The following is an 18,177-nucleotide window of genomic DNA, read 5'->3' on the forward strand; positions in this document are numbered from 1 at the left end:
CATGTTTGTGTGTGAATGTCACAAGTGGGTCTGTCAGTCATTTCTCTTTGTTTTGGCAGCCGTCCTCTTCCTCTCCCTCTCTCCAGTCCCAGCTCTCTCTCTCTCTCTCTCACTTTATTTACCAATCTGTTTCTCCTTCTGCATTGGAGAGGAAAAACATTTTTTTTTGGTAATGCGGAGAGCGATTTCTAGACATTTTCACTGGAGTGGGATGGATCAGTCACGTTGCTAATCCTGACTGATGTCCATGTCTCTGTTCCCTCCCCTTCTCTCCCGGGAATCCCCTCTCCATGTGGAATGTGTGAATATACAATTCGCAGACTTGTGTGTGTTTGGAACTGTGGAACAAACAGTTTAGCAGACGTTAAAAGGACTGGCAATGGATCAATGTGATGCTCTACAATGTGTGATGATGAAGAGATAATTGTGACAGTAGGATGTATAGTTTCAGTGTCTTTCTACAATGTGTGATGATGCAGAGATAATTGTGACAGTAGGATGTATAGTTTCAGTGTCTTTCTACAATGTGTGATGATGCAGAGATAATTGTGACAGTAGGATGTATAGTTTCAGTGTCTTTCTACAATGTGTGATGATGCAGAGATAATTGTGACAGTAGGATGTATAGTTTCAGTGTCTTTCTACAATGTGTGATGATGCAGAGATAATTGTGACAGTAGGATGTATAGTTTCAGTGTCTTTCTACAATGTGTGATGATGCAGAGATAATTGTGACAGTAGGATGTATAGTTTCAGTGTCTTTCTACAATGTGTGATGATGCAGAGATAATTGTGACAGTAGGATGTATAGTTTCAGTGTCTTTCTACAATGTGTGATGATGCAGAGATAATTGTGACAGTAGGATGTATAGTTTCAGTGTCTTTCTACAATGTGTGATGATGCAGAGATAATTGTGACAGTAGGATGTATAGTTTCAGTGTCTTTCTACAATGTGTGATGATGCAGAGATAATTGTGACAGTAGGATGTATAGTTTCAGTGTCTTTCTACAATGTTTGGGTGGTACATTTTGTTGGGTTGTATTACATAATGTTATCGTGTATCTAAAAGTCATCACAAAACGGCCATGTTAATAATCGTTCATTATATTATACTTGACTTCTCCCACAATTGCAATGTGAATATATTAAGGTCGTTCAGTACGTGGAGTGGTGCTGTAGATTACACCTCTTCTCTCCTTCTGCTCTGTAGATTACACCTCTTCTCTCCTTCTGCTCTGTAGATTACACCTCTTCTCTCCTTCTGCTCTGTAGATTACACCTCTTCTCTCCTTCTGCTCTGTAGATTACACCTCTTCTCTCCTTCTGCTCTGTAGATTACACCTCTTCTCTCCTTCTGCTCTGTAGATTACACCTCTTCTCTCCTTCTGCTCTGTAGATTACACCTCTTCTCTCCTCTGCTCTGTAGATTACACCTCGTCTCTCCCTCTGCTCTGTAGATTACACCTCGGCTCTCCCTCTGCTCTGCTGTGTAGCTCCAGTATGTGGTGCTGTAGACTGACTTTATTCATAGTGATGTACATATCTACTAGGGCTGCGTGATAAATCAATATCAATAATTATCGAGGTAATTACTTCCCTCAATAACAATATAAAAACATTTAGATTCATTTTCGATAATGTCGATAAAGAATAATTAGGTCCAACAGTCCATTTCACCTCTGTGACGCAGCAGGGACGTGTGGTGACAATATGCACGTGGAGAGGTACACGCCCACTAAAAACCACTTAGCACCTGGAGTGATGGAGTCGCCACTATTAACCAGGAAAAATAAGTGATGTAGGCAGAAACAGTGGCAGTGATGTAGGCAGAAACAGTGGCAGTGATGTAGGCAGAAACAGTGGCAGTGATGTAGGCAGAAACAGTGGCAGTGATGTAGGCAGAAACAGTGGCAGTGATGTAGGCAGAAACAGTGGCAGTGATGTAGGCAGAAACAGTGGTAGGCAGTGGCATGATGTAGGCAGAAACAGTGGCAGTGATGTAGGCAGAAACAGTGGCAGTGATGTAGGCAGAAACAGTGGCAGTGATGTAGGCAGAAACAGTGGCAGTGATGTAGGCAGAAACAGTGGCAGTGATGTAGGCAGAAACAGTGGCAGTGATGTAGGCAGAAACGGTGGCAGTGATGTAGGCAGAAACGGTGGCAGTGATGTAGGCAGAAACGGTGGCAGTGATGTAGGCAGAAACGGTGGCAGTGATGTAGGCAGAAACGGTGGCAGTGATGTAGGCAGAAACGGTGGCAGTGATGTAGGCAGAAACGGTGGCAGTGATGTAGGCAGAAACGGTGGCAGTGATGTAGGCAGAAACGGTGGCAGTGATGTAGGCAGAAACGGTGGCAGTGATGTAGGCAGAAACGGTGGCAGTGATGTAGGCAGAAACGGTGGCAGTGATGTAGGCAGAAACGGTGGCAGTGATGTAGGCAGAAACGGTGGCAGTGATGTAGGCAGAAACGGTGGCAGTGATGTAGGCAGAAACAGTGGCAGTGATAGCCATGGAGAAGGAGCAGTTTCCTGAATGATTTTAAAGGGTGCTGTTACTCAGCATGTTGACTCGGTACAGTTACTCTGTGTATAGAGCCAAGTTACTGTTACTCAGCATGTTGACTCAGTACAGTTACTCTGTGTATAGAGCAAAGTTACTGTTACTCAGCATGTTGACTCAGTACAGTTACTCTGTGTATAGAGCAAAGTTACTGTTACTCAGCATGTTGACTCAGTACGGTTACTCTGTGTATAGAGCCAAGTTACTGTTACTCAGCACGTTGAGTCAGTACGGTTACTCTGTGTATAGAGCCAAGTTACTGTTACTCAGCATGTTGAGTCAGTACGGTTACTCTGTATAGAGCCAAGTTACTGTTACTCAGCACGTTGACTCAGTACAGTTACTCTGTATAGAGCCAAGTTACTGTTACTCAGCACGTTGAGTCAGTACGGTTACTCTGTGTATAGAGCCAAGTTACTGTTACTCAGCACGTTGACTCAGTACGGTTACTCTGTGTATAGAGCCAAGTTACTGTTACTCAGCACGTTGACTCAGTACGGTTACTCTGTGTATAGAGCCAAGTTACTGTTACTCAGCACGTTGACTCAGTACGGTTACTCTGTATAGAGCCAAGTTACTGTTACTCAGCACGTTGACTCAGTACGGTTACTCTGTGTATAGAGCCAAGTTACTGTTACTCAGCACGTTTACTCAGTACAGTTACTCTGTGTATAGAGCCAAGTTACTGTTACTCAGCACGTTGAGTCAGTACGGTTACTCTGTGTATAGAGCCAAGTTACTGTTACTCAGCATGTTGAGTCAGTACGGTTACTCTGTATAGAGCCAAGTTACTGTTACTCAGCACGTTGAGTCAGTACGGTTACTCTGTGTATAGAGCCAAGTTACTGTTACTCATTATTTTTTACACATTTGACTTTTTCTATTATTTCTGTTTTCTGTGTCTATTGTTGGGAAGGGCCCGTAGCTAAGCATTTCACTGTTGGTCTACACCTTGTTGTTTACGAAGCATGTGATGAATACCATTTGAATTGTTTGTTGTCGGACTAAAGCCTTCGCTCTCTCTGTGCTCTGCTCTGTTTAAACTAGGCTCAGTTCAGCTCAGCCCACAGAGCCAATTCTCTTGAAAGCAGCTGTCCTCTCTGTCCTCCAAATGGAGCTGCGATGCCTTCCTCACTAACTCTCTCTCTCTCCACTCTCTCCTCCCTCCCCACTCTATCCCACCATCTCTGTGCCCCTTCACTTCTTTCTCCCACAATATTTCTCCCCCTTCTCTCTCACTCTTCCCTTTCTACCTCCCTCTCACCCTCCCCATCGCTCTCTCTCCTTTTCTCCCTCTCTCCCAGGTGATGCAGGTCGTCAATGCGGACGCCGTCGTGGTCAAGCTTAACTCTGGCGAGTACAAGACCATCCACTTGTCCAGCATCCGACCCCCCAGGATCGAGGGCGAGGTACGCCCCCCCCGTCGCTGTATCTTTGTGTTGGTGTCTTGTCCTTGGCTTGGCCACCCTGACACAGAGGATCATTACCAGCTCCATAGGGGCGCCTGCTGTCAGAGCCACTGTTTGGAAAGCGTTGATGACCCTTTCCCTCCCCCAGTCTTCTTTGAAAAGGCATTCCTTGTCTGTCTCTCGGTCTCTTCTCTCTGTGTGTCTGTTTCTGTGTCTTTCTCTCTGCCACCCACCTCTGTGTGTTTGATTGCTGCAGAGAAGTGGGCTGATCCATCCTTTCCCTTACTCACAGCTCGCCGCGTGCACACAATGAGAGACAAATGCACACACTGTCATTCACCTCTCATGTACTCCCAGTCACCACTGTAAGACGAGCATGCACACTCACTGTCACTAGGCACGCATACTTAACCTGTCACTACTCTGTCACACTCATGGTATCAGAACACAACTTTCAGTCTGTTCCCTTCTTGTACTCAACAAACACACAGCCCTACCACATCCACATCTGTATATCTCCACTCCTCCATTTGTGTTTCCTCCCATCTCAGCCCCGCTAGAGTCCTAATCAGATTTGTCTTTTTCTGGTCAGGTATAAATTGAAAAGAGAGATATGGGGAGAGATATGGACAGAAATAGTTTTTTAATGGAGCCCTTAATGATGGAAGAAGAACAGTAGCTAAATATAGTCATGTGGCCATCGCCAGGACAACCACACTGGAATTAGCTGGCGACCCCTGACCCCGTCTGCTATTGGCCCCATGATGATGATTCGGCACTCAGTGTAATTGGAGGAGACGGCACTTCCTGGTAATTAAAAAACATATTTTTATTTAACTAGGCAAGTCTGTTAAGAACAAATTCTTATTTACAACGACCCAGCCGACACTGGGCCAATTGTGCGCCATCCTATTGGATTCATAATCACGGCCAGATGTGATGCAGCCTGGATACGAACCAGGGACTGTAGTGACGCCTCTTGCACTGAGATGCAGTGCCTTAGACCGCTGCGCCTCTCGGGAGCCCGGGTTGCCCCTTATTTCCTCCCCGATGCTGGGCTTTGTCTGAAATGGCACCCTGTTCCCTATATAGTGACTGCATGGTACCCCTTACCACTGATACCAGGTCAGTTTACCATCCCCTCTAATGGTTAAGGTTGTGGGTTGGATAATCTGATCCTAGATCATTGTTGAGGACCAGAAACAACTTCTACCTAGACTATGATTGCGTGATGGTTCAACACTAACCGAGACTGAGGAGGCATTTCCTGTTTCCCTTTCTCCTACCTGCATTGTTCCTAGTTGTCAAGTACATTCAGTACGCCAGCCTTCTCTCCTGCTGTCCTTCAGCCTGCGTCAATAGGCAGTCGTTGGTATTGGAGAGGAGCAGTTAGCAGAAGAATCCTACTTCTATGGCCTCGAGTCCTGAGAGCAACTTGGAGGAGTTGAGTATCTCTTGTGAGCAGTAACAGGCTTTTTGTTTCTGACGCAAGCCAGTTCAATTTGGACTATTATCTCATAGAAGCTCTTTGTGGCTGGAAGACAAAGAAGAGCGATATACAAAAAGCCTCATTGGTGAATTCTTGTACTGTATTTAATGAAGCTGACAATAACTATTAGTCACCAATGTGCTGACTGACGTATCTAAAACGAATGAATGAAAAATGTCTGCAGTCTCCTAAATGACTGAAATGTTAATGCGTTGCTGTAAGTGTTGGGTGTTCTGAGGGTGCTGGAATCCCTGTGAGGACAGAACGTTGTTTCCTAACAAGAGTGGCTCAATATCTTCTCATAGGCAGTTCATTACGTAGGATACATCTCATTGAAAAACGGGGCCAGTGTGTTTGCAGGCTTTTGTTCTAGCCAAGCAGCAACACGTCTACTTCAACTCATCAGTCTTGATTGGTGATGAGTAGAATCGGGTGTGTTGCTGCTTGGCTGGAACGAATGCAAATGCAGTAAGCCAAGGTAAGTTGCTAGGTAGCATTAAACTTATCTTATTAAAAACAATCAATCATAATCACTAGTTAACTACACATGGTTGATGATATTACTAGATATTATCTAGCGTGTCCTGCGTTGCATATAATCTGACTGAGCATACAAGTATCTAAGTATCTGACTGAGCGGTGGTAGGCAGAAGCAGGCGCGTAAACATTCATTCAAACAGCACTCTTGTGCGTTTTGCCAGCAGCTCTTCGTTGTGCGTCAAGCATTGCGCTGTTTATGACTTCAAGCCTATCATCTCCCGAGATGAGGCTGGTGTAACCGAAGTGAAATGGCTGGCTAGTTGGCGCGCACTACTCGCTCTGAGCCTTGGGGTGGTTGTTTCCCTTGCTCTGCATGGGTAAAGCTGCTTCGATGTGGTGGCTGTTGTCGTTGTGTTGCTGGTTCGGGCCCAGGGAGGAGCGAGGAGAGGGACGGAAGCTATACTGTTACACTGGCAATACTAAAGTGACTAAGAACATCCAATAGTCAACGGTTAATTAAATACAAATGGTATAGAGGGAAATAGTCCTATAATTCCTATAATAACTACAACCTAAAACTTCTTACCTGGGAATATTGAAGACTCCTGTTAAAAGGAACCACCAGCTTTCATATGTTCTCATGTTCTGAGCAAGGAACTGAAATGTTAGCTTTCTTACATAGCACATATTGCACTTTTACTTCTCTAACACTTTTTTGCATTATTTAAACCAAATTGAACATGTTTCATTATGTGCTTGAGGCTAAATTGATTTTATTGATGTATTATGTTAAGTTAAAGTAAGTGTTTATTCAGTATTGTTGTAATTGTCATTATTACAAATACATAAAAAAATAAAAAATAAATCAACCGATTAATCGGCATCGGCGTTGAAAAATCATAATCGGTCGACCTCTACTTTCAATACTTACTAGTCGGCAGATGGATTTAAAACGGTTGTCATATACCGAAATGGGCACAATAAACATTAAAATGAAGCGTATGCCTGGTTAAAGCTTTTTTTTAATGTCTTTATTTGTTTTTTGATAGCCTACCCAGAATGGCATAATCTCTTCTAATTTAGACTGGAGGTGTCTGAAGATCGTCATGGGGATTTCTATTCATATTGTAATGTGTAATTATTGCAGAAGGGAGAACATTAATCTGTTAATATAGACCATGTTTAGCAGTTGGAGGCTTATAGATTTTACACTTTCACTTTTTCCTCTATTACTCTTCATGCTGCATCTTCCCCTCCTCCCTTGTCCCCTCCTCCTCACCCTCTCTCCCTTCCATTGTTAGCGTCTCAGATCATTAGGAGAATACTTTGTACTCCTCCTCTCTTTGTCCCTCTCCTTCTTTCCCTCTGTTCCCTTCCCTTTCACCCTTATTGCTCTCATTCTCTGTCCCCTGTCTCATTCTCTGTCCCCTGTCTCATTCTCTGTCCCCTGTCTCATTCCCTGTCCCCTGTCTCATTCCCTGTCCCCTGTCTCTGGCGTGTTGTCGTCTCTTGTGGATCAGAGTGGTATACTATGAAACAAGCTAGATCTACTCTGGATAAATATAATACAAAAATAACTATGTTTTGTCACATACACCAGATGGGTGCAGTGAATTGTGTTGTATTACAGGGTCAGCCATAGTAGTACGGTGCCCTGGAGCAAATTAGCGTCAAGGGCACCTTGGCTGATTTGTCATCTTCTCGGCTTTGGTATTCTGACCAGGAACCTTTTAGTTCTGGCCCAACGCTCTAACCGCTAGGCTACCTGCTGCTCTTAAACTGTATGAAGCTAACCAGATCCAGGTCAGGCTTCATCCGTATTACTCATCCACCTGCCACTTAACTCTAGAAGGCTTGAAACTGCTCGTGCATTGAGGCGATGCTGAAACATCAATCCATGGGCATCAGAACTATTCATTGAAACAATTCTGAAACGTCAATCCATTGGCGAGTCAGTGCCACATTTTACATTTGTGCCGAAAGAAAAGTTATCTTGCAAATTCAGCAGGCTATGGTGTGAAATAGACTTAGAATAGTTTTTATTTGATTACTTATCGTTAATGCCGTCTTTGCTGTGCTGATCAATGCACAGGTATCTTTTCCTCCCACCTCTCACTCCTTCTTTACCTTGTGGCCATAGACATATAATACATCAACTCAGCAAAAAAAAGAAACGTCCTTATTTCAGGACCCTATGTCTTTCAAAGATAATTAGTAAAAATCCAAATAACTACACAGATCTTCATTGTAAAGAGGTTAAACACTGTTTCCTATGCTTGTTCAATGAACAAGCTGATCGTCCTCGCAGTGGCAGATCATGTGTAACAACACCTGCACAGGATTGGTACATCCGAATATCACACCTGCAGGTCAGGTACAGGATGGCAACAACAACTGCCCGAGTTACACCAGGAACGCACAATCATTCCATCAGTGCTCAGACTGACCGCAATAGGCTAAGAGAGGCTGGACTCATGTCTTGTAGGCCTGTTGTACAGCAGGTCCTCACCAGACATCATCGTCAACAACGTCGCCTATGGGCACAAACCCACCTTCGCTGGACCAGACAGGAATGGCAAAAAGTGATCTTCACTGACGAGTTGCGGTTTTGTCTCACCAGGGGTGATGGTTGGATTCGCGTTCATTGTCGAAGGAATGAGCGTTACACCGAGGCATGTACTCTGGAGCGGGATCGATTTGGAGGTGGAGGGTCCGTCATGGTCTGTGGCAGTGTGTCACAGCATCATCGGACTGAGCTTATGGTCATTGTAGGCAATCTCAATGCTGTGCGTCTCAGGGAAGACATTCTCCTCGTGGTATCCTTCCTGCAGGCTCATCCTGACATGATCCTCCAGCCATACTGCTCGTTCTATGTGTGTTTTCCTGCAAGACAGGAATGTCAGTGTTCTGCCATGGCCAGCGAAGAACCCGGATCTCAATCCCATTGAGCATGTCTGGGACCTTTTGGATCGGAGGGTGAGGACTAGAGCCATTCCCCCCCAGAAATGTCTGGGAACAGCAAGAACTGGCAAATCTGGTGCAGTCCATGAGGAGGAGATGCACTGCAGGACTTAATGCAGCTGGTGGCCACACCAGATACTGACTGTTACTTTTGATTTTGACCCCTCTTTTGTTCAGGGACATATTATTCAATTTATGTTAGTCACATGTCTATGGAACTTGTTCAGTTTATGTCTCAGTTGTTGAATCTTAGGTTCATAGAAATATTTACACATGTTACGTTTGCTGAAAAAAACGCAGTTGGCAGAGGACGTTTCTTTTTTTTGCTGAGTTTAGAAGGGTTTTGTGACCCCTGACCCTGTTAATTTGAATGTTAAGCTTATGGGTACACTAGCAATGGCTGCCAGTCTTGTCTTGAATGGGAACTATCATCTATGGATTATGTCTCTGGTTGGTTACGGCTGTCAGTATGTATTTAGAAATTTGTGAAAGGCCATCTCAGGAGAGCAAATCCTTTACTAAATTTGTAAGTCGCTCTGGATAAGAGCGTCTGCTAAATGACTTAAATGTAAAATGTAAATGTAATGTGATAGGTATTTTAACATTTTAAAATAATTATACAAAAAAATTTGATTTAATAAAATATTTAATCAGTAGTCTTCTTCAAATGAAGAAGATGATGATGTAATCTCTGCAAGAGGGAGGATATCTGATTTAATTGGTCCTTAACTCTTGGCTAGGACACTTCATTCAGGATAAATTGAGTTAGTTCTGAGGTAGCCTTTTAGTTCTGAAGTATTCTTTGGGATAAACATTTTTACCTGGCTAAAAGGCATCCGACTTTTGTAATATTGGTTGAGCAAAGTTACCTCAATAACTCCTAAAACCTGATTTGTAGTATAGGGCTCAGGTAGCTCTTTGTGTGTCTGTGTTTTCCACTCTTTATCCTTTATCCTCATTGGCCAGTGTGTCTGTACAGTATGCCTCTGCTTCCTTTGTTGTGACAGGCATGTCTGCATCTCTCTTCATCCATCCACCCACCATCTCTTCAATCTCCCTGCCCTCTATTTTCTCCCTCTTTTTATGTAGCTCTCTCTGTATCTCTCTCTCTCCCTCCTTTTCTGTAGTTCTCTCTCTGTACCCCCCCTCTCTTTCTCCCTCTCTGGCTGTACCAGATGCGTTGACAGCATGTACTTTGTGCTCCATTGCACGGTCGTATGTTTGGGGAAGGCTGGGAGAGGGGTTAAGACCAGCATATGGAGACAAAGATGTGCTTTCACTGCTGTATGTTTCTGTGGCTCTGTGTCTCTGTGGCTCTGTGTCTCTGTGTCTCTGTGTCTCTCTGTCTCTGTGTCTCTCTGTCTCTGCGGCGCTGTCTCTGTTCTATTAGCTAACCCTAGTGTTACGTAAAGGCCAAAAGCGACGCCCAGAGTAGGAAGGATACATGCATACTGACACACTACAGCATTTGTCCTTGAGAGAAAGTGTTTGAGAGTTGGAAGTTGAAGGAGGTCACCATGCAGTGTTGCTAGTCCAGTTGTCTGACGTGTTTCCGGGGTGACAGAAATGTCACCACGTACGTGCAGTGTGTGTAGGGTGACATCTCTGCTAGCCCTTCTTTCCCTACTGCCAGATGTCTGCTAAATGCTAATCTCACTCCTGATCAGTTGCCTGATTTAGTTAGGAAGCCCACACATGTTCCCCAAAGCTGCCTGTGTCAGTAGACAGAATGGATTTGGCTTCTCATAAGTAGTCTTACGCGCACGCTCACAGCTTGTGGCTACAGTGCCTTCTGTGACCTCCCTCAGTTCCACAGTAAAAGACAGGGCTTTCACTGCTGTCCCTCCAAGCTGAATTGGGACTTTGAGTAGTTTCCAGGGCCAGTCCTGTGTGTGTGGCCGTATGGGGAGTTTCCAGGGCCAGTCCTGTGTGGCCGTATGGGGAGTTTCCAGGGCCAGTCCTGTGTGGCCGTATGGGGAGTTTCCAGGGCCAGTCCTGTGTGACCGTATGGTGAGTTTCCAGGGCCAGTCCTGTGTGACCGTATGGTGAGTTTCCAGGGCCGGTCCTGTGTGGCTGTATGGGGAGTTTCCAGGGCCGGTCCTGTGTGGCCGTATGGGGAGTTTCCAGGGCCGGTCCTGTGTGGCCGTATGGGGAGTTTCCAGGGCCGGTCCTGTGTGGCCGTATGGGGAGTTTCCAGGGCCGGTCCTGTGTGGCCGTATGGGGAGTTTCCAGGGCCGGTCCTGTGTGGCCGTATGGGGAGTTTCCAGGGCCGGTCCTGTGTGGCCGTATGGGGAGTTTCCAGGGCCGGTCCTGTGTGGCCGTATGGGGAGGTTCCAGGGCCGGTCCTGTGTGGCCGTCCTGTGTGGCCGTGGGGAGGTTCCAGGGCCGGTCCTGTGTGGCCGTATGGGGAGGTTCCAGGGCCGGTCCTGTGTGGCCGTATGGGGAGGTTCCAGGGCCGGTCCTGTGTGGCCGTATGGGGAGGTTCCAGGGCCGGTCCTGTGTGGCCGTATGGGGAGGTTCCAGGGCCGGTCCTGTGTGGCCGTATGGGGAGGTTCCAGGGCCGGTCCTGTGTGGCCGTATGGGGAGGTTCCAGGGCCGGTCCTGTGTGGCCGTGTGGCCGTATGGGGAGGTTCCAGGGCCGGTCCTGTGTGGCCGTATGGGGAGGTTCCAGGGCCGGTCCTGTGTGTGTGTGGCCGTATGGGGAGGTTCCAGGGCCGGTCCTGTGTGTGTGTGGCCGTATGGGGAGGTTCCAGGGCCGGTCCTGTGTGTGTGTGGCTGTATGGGGAGGTTCCAGGGCAGGTCCTGTGTGTGTGGCCGTATGGGGAGGTTCCAGGGCCAGATGCAATGACCGGTGCACAGATGAACTGTGACAACGCTGCCACGCTCTCTCCTCTTCTGCACGCCCCAATCCCCCCCCTCTCCCTTTCTGGTTGCTGGGACTTCCTCCAACCATGGGACATGACATGTCCTTTGATTGACAGGCTGTGGGACAAATGGTGACTAGCCATGTCCTTTGATTGACAGGCTGTGGGACAAATGGTGACTAGCCACAGTGAAACGTGACTTCATGTTAAGGGTACCAACCCTTTTTAGGCTTTGCTTCCTCTCCCTCTCTCTCTCTCTCCCCCCTCTGGGCTCCTCTCTGTTCTTTTTCACTCAACCATGTACTCTTCCCCTCTTACTTTCTCATCCCTCCCATCTGTCTCCTTTCCTCTCTCCTCTCCTCTGGTGTGGCAGTGGTGTATTTTCAGATGAGAGTTATTTTGAGCAGGCCGGGTTGGAGTCAGCTCGTTTTCCCCTCCCTCTCTCTCCAGCCAGCCTCTGCAGCAGTAGCAGGCAGCAGGACAAGCCTGGAGAAAACGCAATAGTAGATGGGGGAGATGTCAGAACAGCTCAATGAGTCACTGTTATACCCACTCCCTCCCTGTGTGTGTGTAATGGGGGCTTATCGTATAGCATAAGAGATGACGACAAACCGTCGTCTTTATGTAATGGGAACATATACAGGAAGTGTCTCATCCTTAGGTGGAATGTATAGTTCTGACTCATTGCTCTAGTGTGTATGTCTCATACTTATGAGGACAGAATAGCCTCCTTTCATCTCTACAGCTAAACTTTGTGTGTGTGTCATCTCGGTACAGTATCTATTTTGCCATCCATGTGCCTGGTGTTATTTTGCAGTCTGTATGTATTTAGTGGAAGATGTTATTGTCTGTAGTTCTTCCCCTCTTTGTTTTGCTCTGCTCATGCCCTCACCCCTCTTGTTCTCTCGCCATCTATCTCACTCCCTCATGCCTTCATACCCCCCTTCCTCCCTCATGTCTCTCCATGCGTTCTCTTCATTTTGTTGTGCCTGTGGCCTCCAGCGTGGCGCACTGACCCCGTCATCTGGGGTCGTCCCACTGCACGTCCCCCGTGACTCACCTCACACCCCATTGGCTGTTTGACATTTCCCCTACGCCGGTTGGACCCCCCGCTCCTTGCCTGCGATTGGCTGAAAGTTTTTGGCCCACGCACAACCCAGCAGCTCTTATGTCATCGCCTACAATAGAGTAGGCAGAGGAGGAGGAGGATGATGATGATGATCTCAGTGAGATTGACAGTGGAGTTAGTGGGGAGTGTGTTAGCTAGCTACGTCAATGGGTCAACCTGCGTAGCACTGTGTGATGTGGTAGTACGGAAAACATACCCAGACGCAAGAGAAACGGGGACAGCTGCTGTGACTTTAATAAGTAAAAACATCTTACCTCGGGATACTTCACACGATGACTCTTCCAGAAACAGAAAAAGGAGCACTCGGATGTTAAATACATTTTTTTTTAAAGTTTGTCATTGAAGATCGTAGAGGATGGGGATGATGTAGTGAAAGTGTGTCGGTGTGTGGAAAATGGATGACTGCTGCTTGGGAACCAGTCTCTTCAGCTAATCCACTTTCTATAGTCCATGTCATGTGCCAAAGATACTGGTCTCTCTGCTATCTTCAAATATAAACATTCTATCATTAATGAGTTCCAGGAGAACCCAGGGGTTGGGTGTAAGCACAGTGTTTGTTTGACATGGCTGGGGTGTATTTTTGTTTGTGTTTGTGAGCTAGCACCATGTATGTCTTGTGTTAAAGCTTCAGGTACTGTGTGCTCCTCTTTCCCTCCCTCTGTCCCTCTCTCTACAACAGTTCCATGCTCATTTAATTAGGGAGGTCTTTACACATGCAGTCAGTCTTAAATGCAGGTCGTTTCTCTCAAGTCCCCCAATGTACAGTTCCATCTTCAATGTTCGTTCTCTCTCTCTACAGGCTAGTCAGCGTGCCCACGCCATACACACTCTGCGGTGTCTGCACACACAAAATGCACTCCACGCGCAGCACCTTGCAAGAGTATTCAGGCCCCTTGGATTTCTTCAGTTTGTGTTACAAAGTGGGATTAAAATGTATTTAATTATTTTGTTTTTGTAAAATACTCTTCATTTTATTTAAAAAAATATACAAAATTCATAAAAGTTGCATTAATATTCAGCCCCTTTGTTTTAGGCAACGCTAAATAGGAGTACGATGTGGCTTTCCATTGAACCTTTTATTAAACCTAAGCAAGTCAGTTCCGAACAAATTCTTATTTACAATGACGGCCTAGCGACAAACAGTGTGTTAACTGCCTTGTTCAGGGGCAAAAAGACCGATTTTTACCTTGTTTGCTCGGGGGATTCGATCCACCAACCTTTCGGTTACAACGCTCTAACCACTAGGCTACCTGCCACCCCAAAATCGAGACTGTGTGAAATAACGGGTTGATTTTTGAATGACTAAACCTTCTTCTGCTCCAACCCATCCCCACACTACCCCTCAAAAGTTTTTAGAACACCTACTCATTTAAGGGTTTTTCTTTATTTTAATTGTAGAATAATAGCGAAGACGTCAAAACTATGAAATAACACATGGAATCATGTAGTAACTGAAAAAGTGTTAAACATATTGAAATATATTTGAAATTCTTCAAAGTAGCCACCCGTTGCCTTGATGACAGCTTTGTTCTTTTTACCAAATAGGACTTCTGTATAACCCCCCCCCCCCCCCGTCATAAAACAACTGATTTGCTCAAATGCATTAAGGGAAAAAAATCCACAAATTAACTTTTTAAGAAGGCACACTTGTTAATTGGAATGCAGTCCAGGTGACTACCTCATGAAGCTGGTTGAGAGAATGCCAAGAGTACGCAAAGCTGTCATCAAGGCAAAGGGTGGGTACTTGGAAGAATCTAAAATATACAACTTTTTTGGTTCCTCATGATTCAATTTGTGTTATTTCATAGTTTTGATGTCTTCACCATTATTCTACAATGTAGGAAACAGTACAAATGAAGTGAAAACCTTGAGTGAGTAGGTGTTCTAAAACCTTTGACCGGTAGTGTACATAAATCCATTTGTAAGGTCCCTCAGTCAAGTATTGAATTTCAAGCACAGGTTCAACTACAAAGATCAAGGACGCTTTTTGAAAGCCTCATAAAGAAGGGCAGTGATTGGTAGATGAGTAACAAATCAGACACTGAATATCTCTTAGCATGGTCAAGTTTATAATTATGCTGTGGATGATGTATCAAACCACTCAGGCACCTCGAAGATGCTGTCTTCCTTCTGAACTGAGGTGCAGGTGGGGATGGAAACTTCTCAGTGATGTTACCATGAAGCCATTGTTGATTTTGAAATGAACAAAGTTCAGTGTCTGTGATGGGAGAAAGCTGAGGATGGATCGATATTGTAATGACGCCACAATGATGAACTACATGAGAGTGAATAGAAGAATACAGAACAGTCAGAAACATGCTTCTTGTTTACAAAAAGTCACAGAAGTAATCCTGCAAATATACACAGCAAAGGAATATCCTTTTTGGTCTAAATGCAAAGCCTTCTGTATGGGGCAAATCCAACATGTCACAGAGGAACTGCCTCTTTATTTTCCAGCATGGTGGTGGCTGCATCATGGTATGGGTATGCTTGACATTGCCATATACAGGGGAGTTTTTCAGGATAAAAAGAAACTGAATGGAGTTAAGCAAAGGCAACATCCTTGCTTCAGTCTGCTTTACACCAGAGACTGGGAGAGGAATTCCCCGTTCAGCAGGACAATAACCTAAAACACAAGGCCAAATCTACTCGAGTTGCTTACCAAGAAAGACTGTGAATGTTCTTGGGTGGCCAAGTTACAGCTTGGACCTAAATCTGCTTGAAAATCTATGAGAGTACTTGAAAATTGCTGTCTTGCCATGATCCCCAGCATCTTGACAGACCTTGAATTTTGAAAATAATAATGGGCAAATATTGCACAGTTCCAGGTGCGCAAAAACTATCTTGATAGACTTACCCAAGAAGACTTACAGCAATGGTAAAGGTGTTTCTAACATGTATTAACTCATGAAGCTGAATACTTATGCGATGACCAATTTTTTTTATTTAAAAAAAATCTATTTAAACATTTTGACCAATGACCAATTTAAACCATTTGAATACCACTAACAAGAAAATGTGAAGAAATCCATGGGGTCGGAGTACTTTAACAAGGTACTGTACACATACACACACCCATCCCCAATCCCACACTCCTCCCCCATATCAGCACATTCCACACCACATGACCCCCATCCTCAGGGTCAGTAGGTCGTGACCTTTTTCAATCCCCTATAGCTATGCAGCTCTTTACAAGCCAGCGTCATGTTTTTGTGCGAGTCATAGATTTATTCTCAACCAGGGGTCATTTATAGTGAAAGGAATTTACCCTAAATAGAGTATAAGTCCCAGAGGGAATTATGTTGATATTAGTGTCATGTTGGGACTAAGTGCATCGCCATCAAATAGGACTTTCTCTACAACCTTCAGTTGTAGCATTGGATATAATGGTGGGGGAAAGGACGGGGGATCTGACTCCAAGACACTTTCACGTTGACTAGCTAGCCAATTCTATATGATTTCCTCTTTTGTGTTCAGTCAATGAATTATGGATAACTCTTGTTTAGGTCTGCAAAATTACGGGAACCTTTTTCAAGAAATTCCCTGGTTTTCCATGGTAGGAGGGAATAAGAAGGAACTCCTGATTCCAGAAATCCTCTAACCAGGATTTCGGGAAACCAGGGAATTCATTGTATTTACATTATCCGTACAGTTATATATCCAACTGTCTCAATCCTCTGAAATGCCTTCCTGTCCGTGTCGTCTTTCAATATTGTCACTGTTAATGAAGGGAATGACTGCTTAAATGGGTATTAGAACACTTCCCCTGTTTCTCTCGCTCATTTATCACAGATCGATGCCATCCTTTGAGGCCTTAAAAGTTAGCCTGAGTGTGTATTGTACAGACATGCTACCTACTATGAACATCAATAGGCCTACAGGACTGTGAAATAGGCAGAGCAATGTTTTTGAGCATTTTCTATCATGCGCTGCAAAAGGTGGAAGCAGGATGAGTCTGACGTTAGACATCGCCAATTGTTGACAGTAGAACAGTATATTAGTTGATATGGCCAGTTTATGTGGAGGCTCAGTAGCTGGAGTCATACAAAATGCATTAGACTCACCGCATGGTGAAATATTGTGTGGTTCCTGCGGATCAATGCCGCCTTTCCATTCCCAGGCCTTGTGGAATCGTTTTATGGCCCCCTTTAAAAAAAAAAAGTGATTTGGGGCCTTTTCATTCCATCTCTCGCTCCCAGACCCTTTTTGTGTGTGTTCCATTGCCATGGTTACTGGGACGCTGTGTCCTCACACAAGGTGACATTAGATGCGTCCTTGGGTCACATGGGCTCGACGTGTCCGCTCTAGGGGATAGAATCTCTACACAGATATTTATAGTTTGAGATTTAGATGGATAGAGGCTGTCCTCTCTTCCCCTCTCTTTTCCTCATCTTCCTCCTTAAATCTGTCTGCCTCGCTATCTGTCAGTCTTCTTTCTCTCCTTCCTCCTGAGGGGTTTCACACTCCTGTAGAACATGGGAGACGATAGGTCTGTGTCCTCTCTGTGTGTGTGTGTGTCTCTCTCTCTCTCCTCTCCTCTCCCCTCTCTCTCTCTCTAATTGGCACAATACAGTACAGCTGACATTTATGTTTTTTTCCCTCCTGACTTGGATCCTTTCTTGAGCGAAACACCTCATTAACAAATGTTTGTGTCTTTCTGCGAGGTGAAGTAGTCTTGACCCAAGTGTAGTTGTATCTGGGCATCAGCTGATAATGGGACTTGGCAGGCACAAAATGGAGGAGTTTCAGAGAGTCCGCTCAGTGAAAGCCTATTAACACCCATGGAACCTCCTTAGACACATCATGGTGCATTCAGTCCCTAGGCAGTATACCAAAGACCCCTCATCCCAAGGTAACTGAGCTTCAATGAAAGGCCTTTGTGATAAGGGCGGCAGGGTAGCCTAGTGGTTAGAGCGTTGGACTAGTAACCGGACGGTTGCGAGTTCAAACCCCCCGAGCTGACAAGGTACAAATCTGTCGTTCTGCCCCTGAACAGGCAGTTAACCCACTGTTCCCAGGCCGTCATTGAAAATAAGAATGTGTTCTTAACTGACTTGCCTGGTTAAATAAAGGTAAAATAAAAAAAGTAAAAAATAAGCCCATGCGGAAAACAAAATGGAGGTCGGCGGCTATGGGAATCAGCAGGAGGGGAGTTCCATTGGCTGTGAGATTAACTGCGCTTCACTGAGCTTGGAGAGAGGGGTGGTGGAGGGGAGAATGAGAGGGGGGGGCTAATCAACCCAAACATCATTATACTTTGGCCAAGGTTAACGGTTAAGATTGTGA

At 45.2% G+C, this 18,177-nt stretch overlaps 1 protein-coding gene across 1 annotated transcript in view; it reads left to right on the top strand.

The window, feature by feature from the left end:
* snd1 (staphylococcal nuclease and tudor domain containing 1) overlaps positions 1–18,177 on the top strand; it is a 326,061-nt gene that overhangs the window by 31,129 nt on the left and 276,755 nt on the right. The window contains exon 10 of the mRNA XM_046328833.1: positions 3,864–3,968. Within this exon, the coding sequence (XP_046184789.1) occupies positions 3,864–3,968 (105 nt within the window). The remainder of the gene's footprint in view (positions 1–3,863; positions 3,969–18,177) is intronic.

The sequence above is a fragment of the Oncorhynchus gorbuscha genome, linkage group LG25 (genome assembly GCF_021184085.1).
Source record: "Oncorhynchus gorbuscha isolate QuinsamMale2020 ecotype Even-year linkage group LG25, OgorEven_v1.0, whole genome shotgun sequence".
Lineage (NCBI taxonomy): Eukaryota > Metazoa > Chordata > Actinopteri > Salmoniformes > Salmonidae > Oncorhynchus > Oncorhynchus gorbuscha.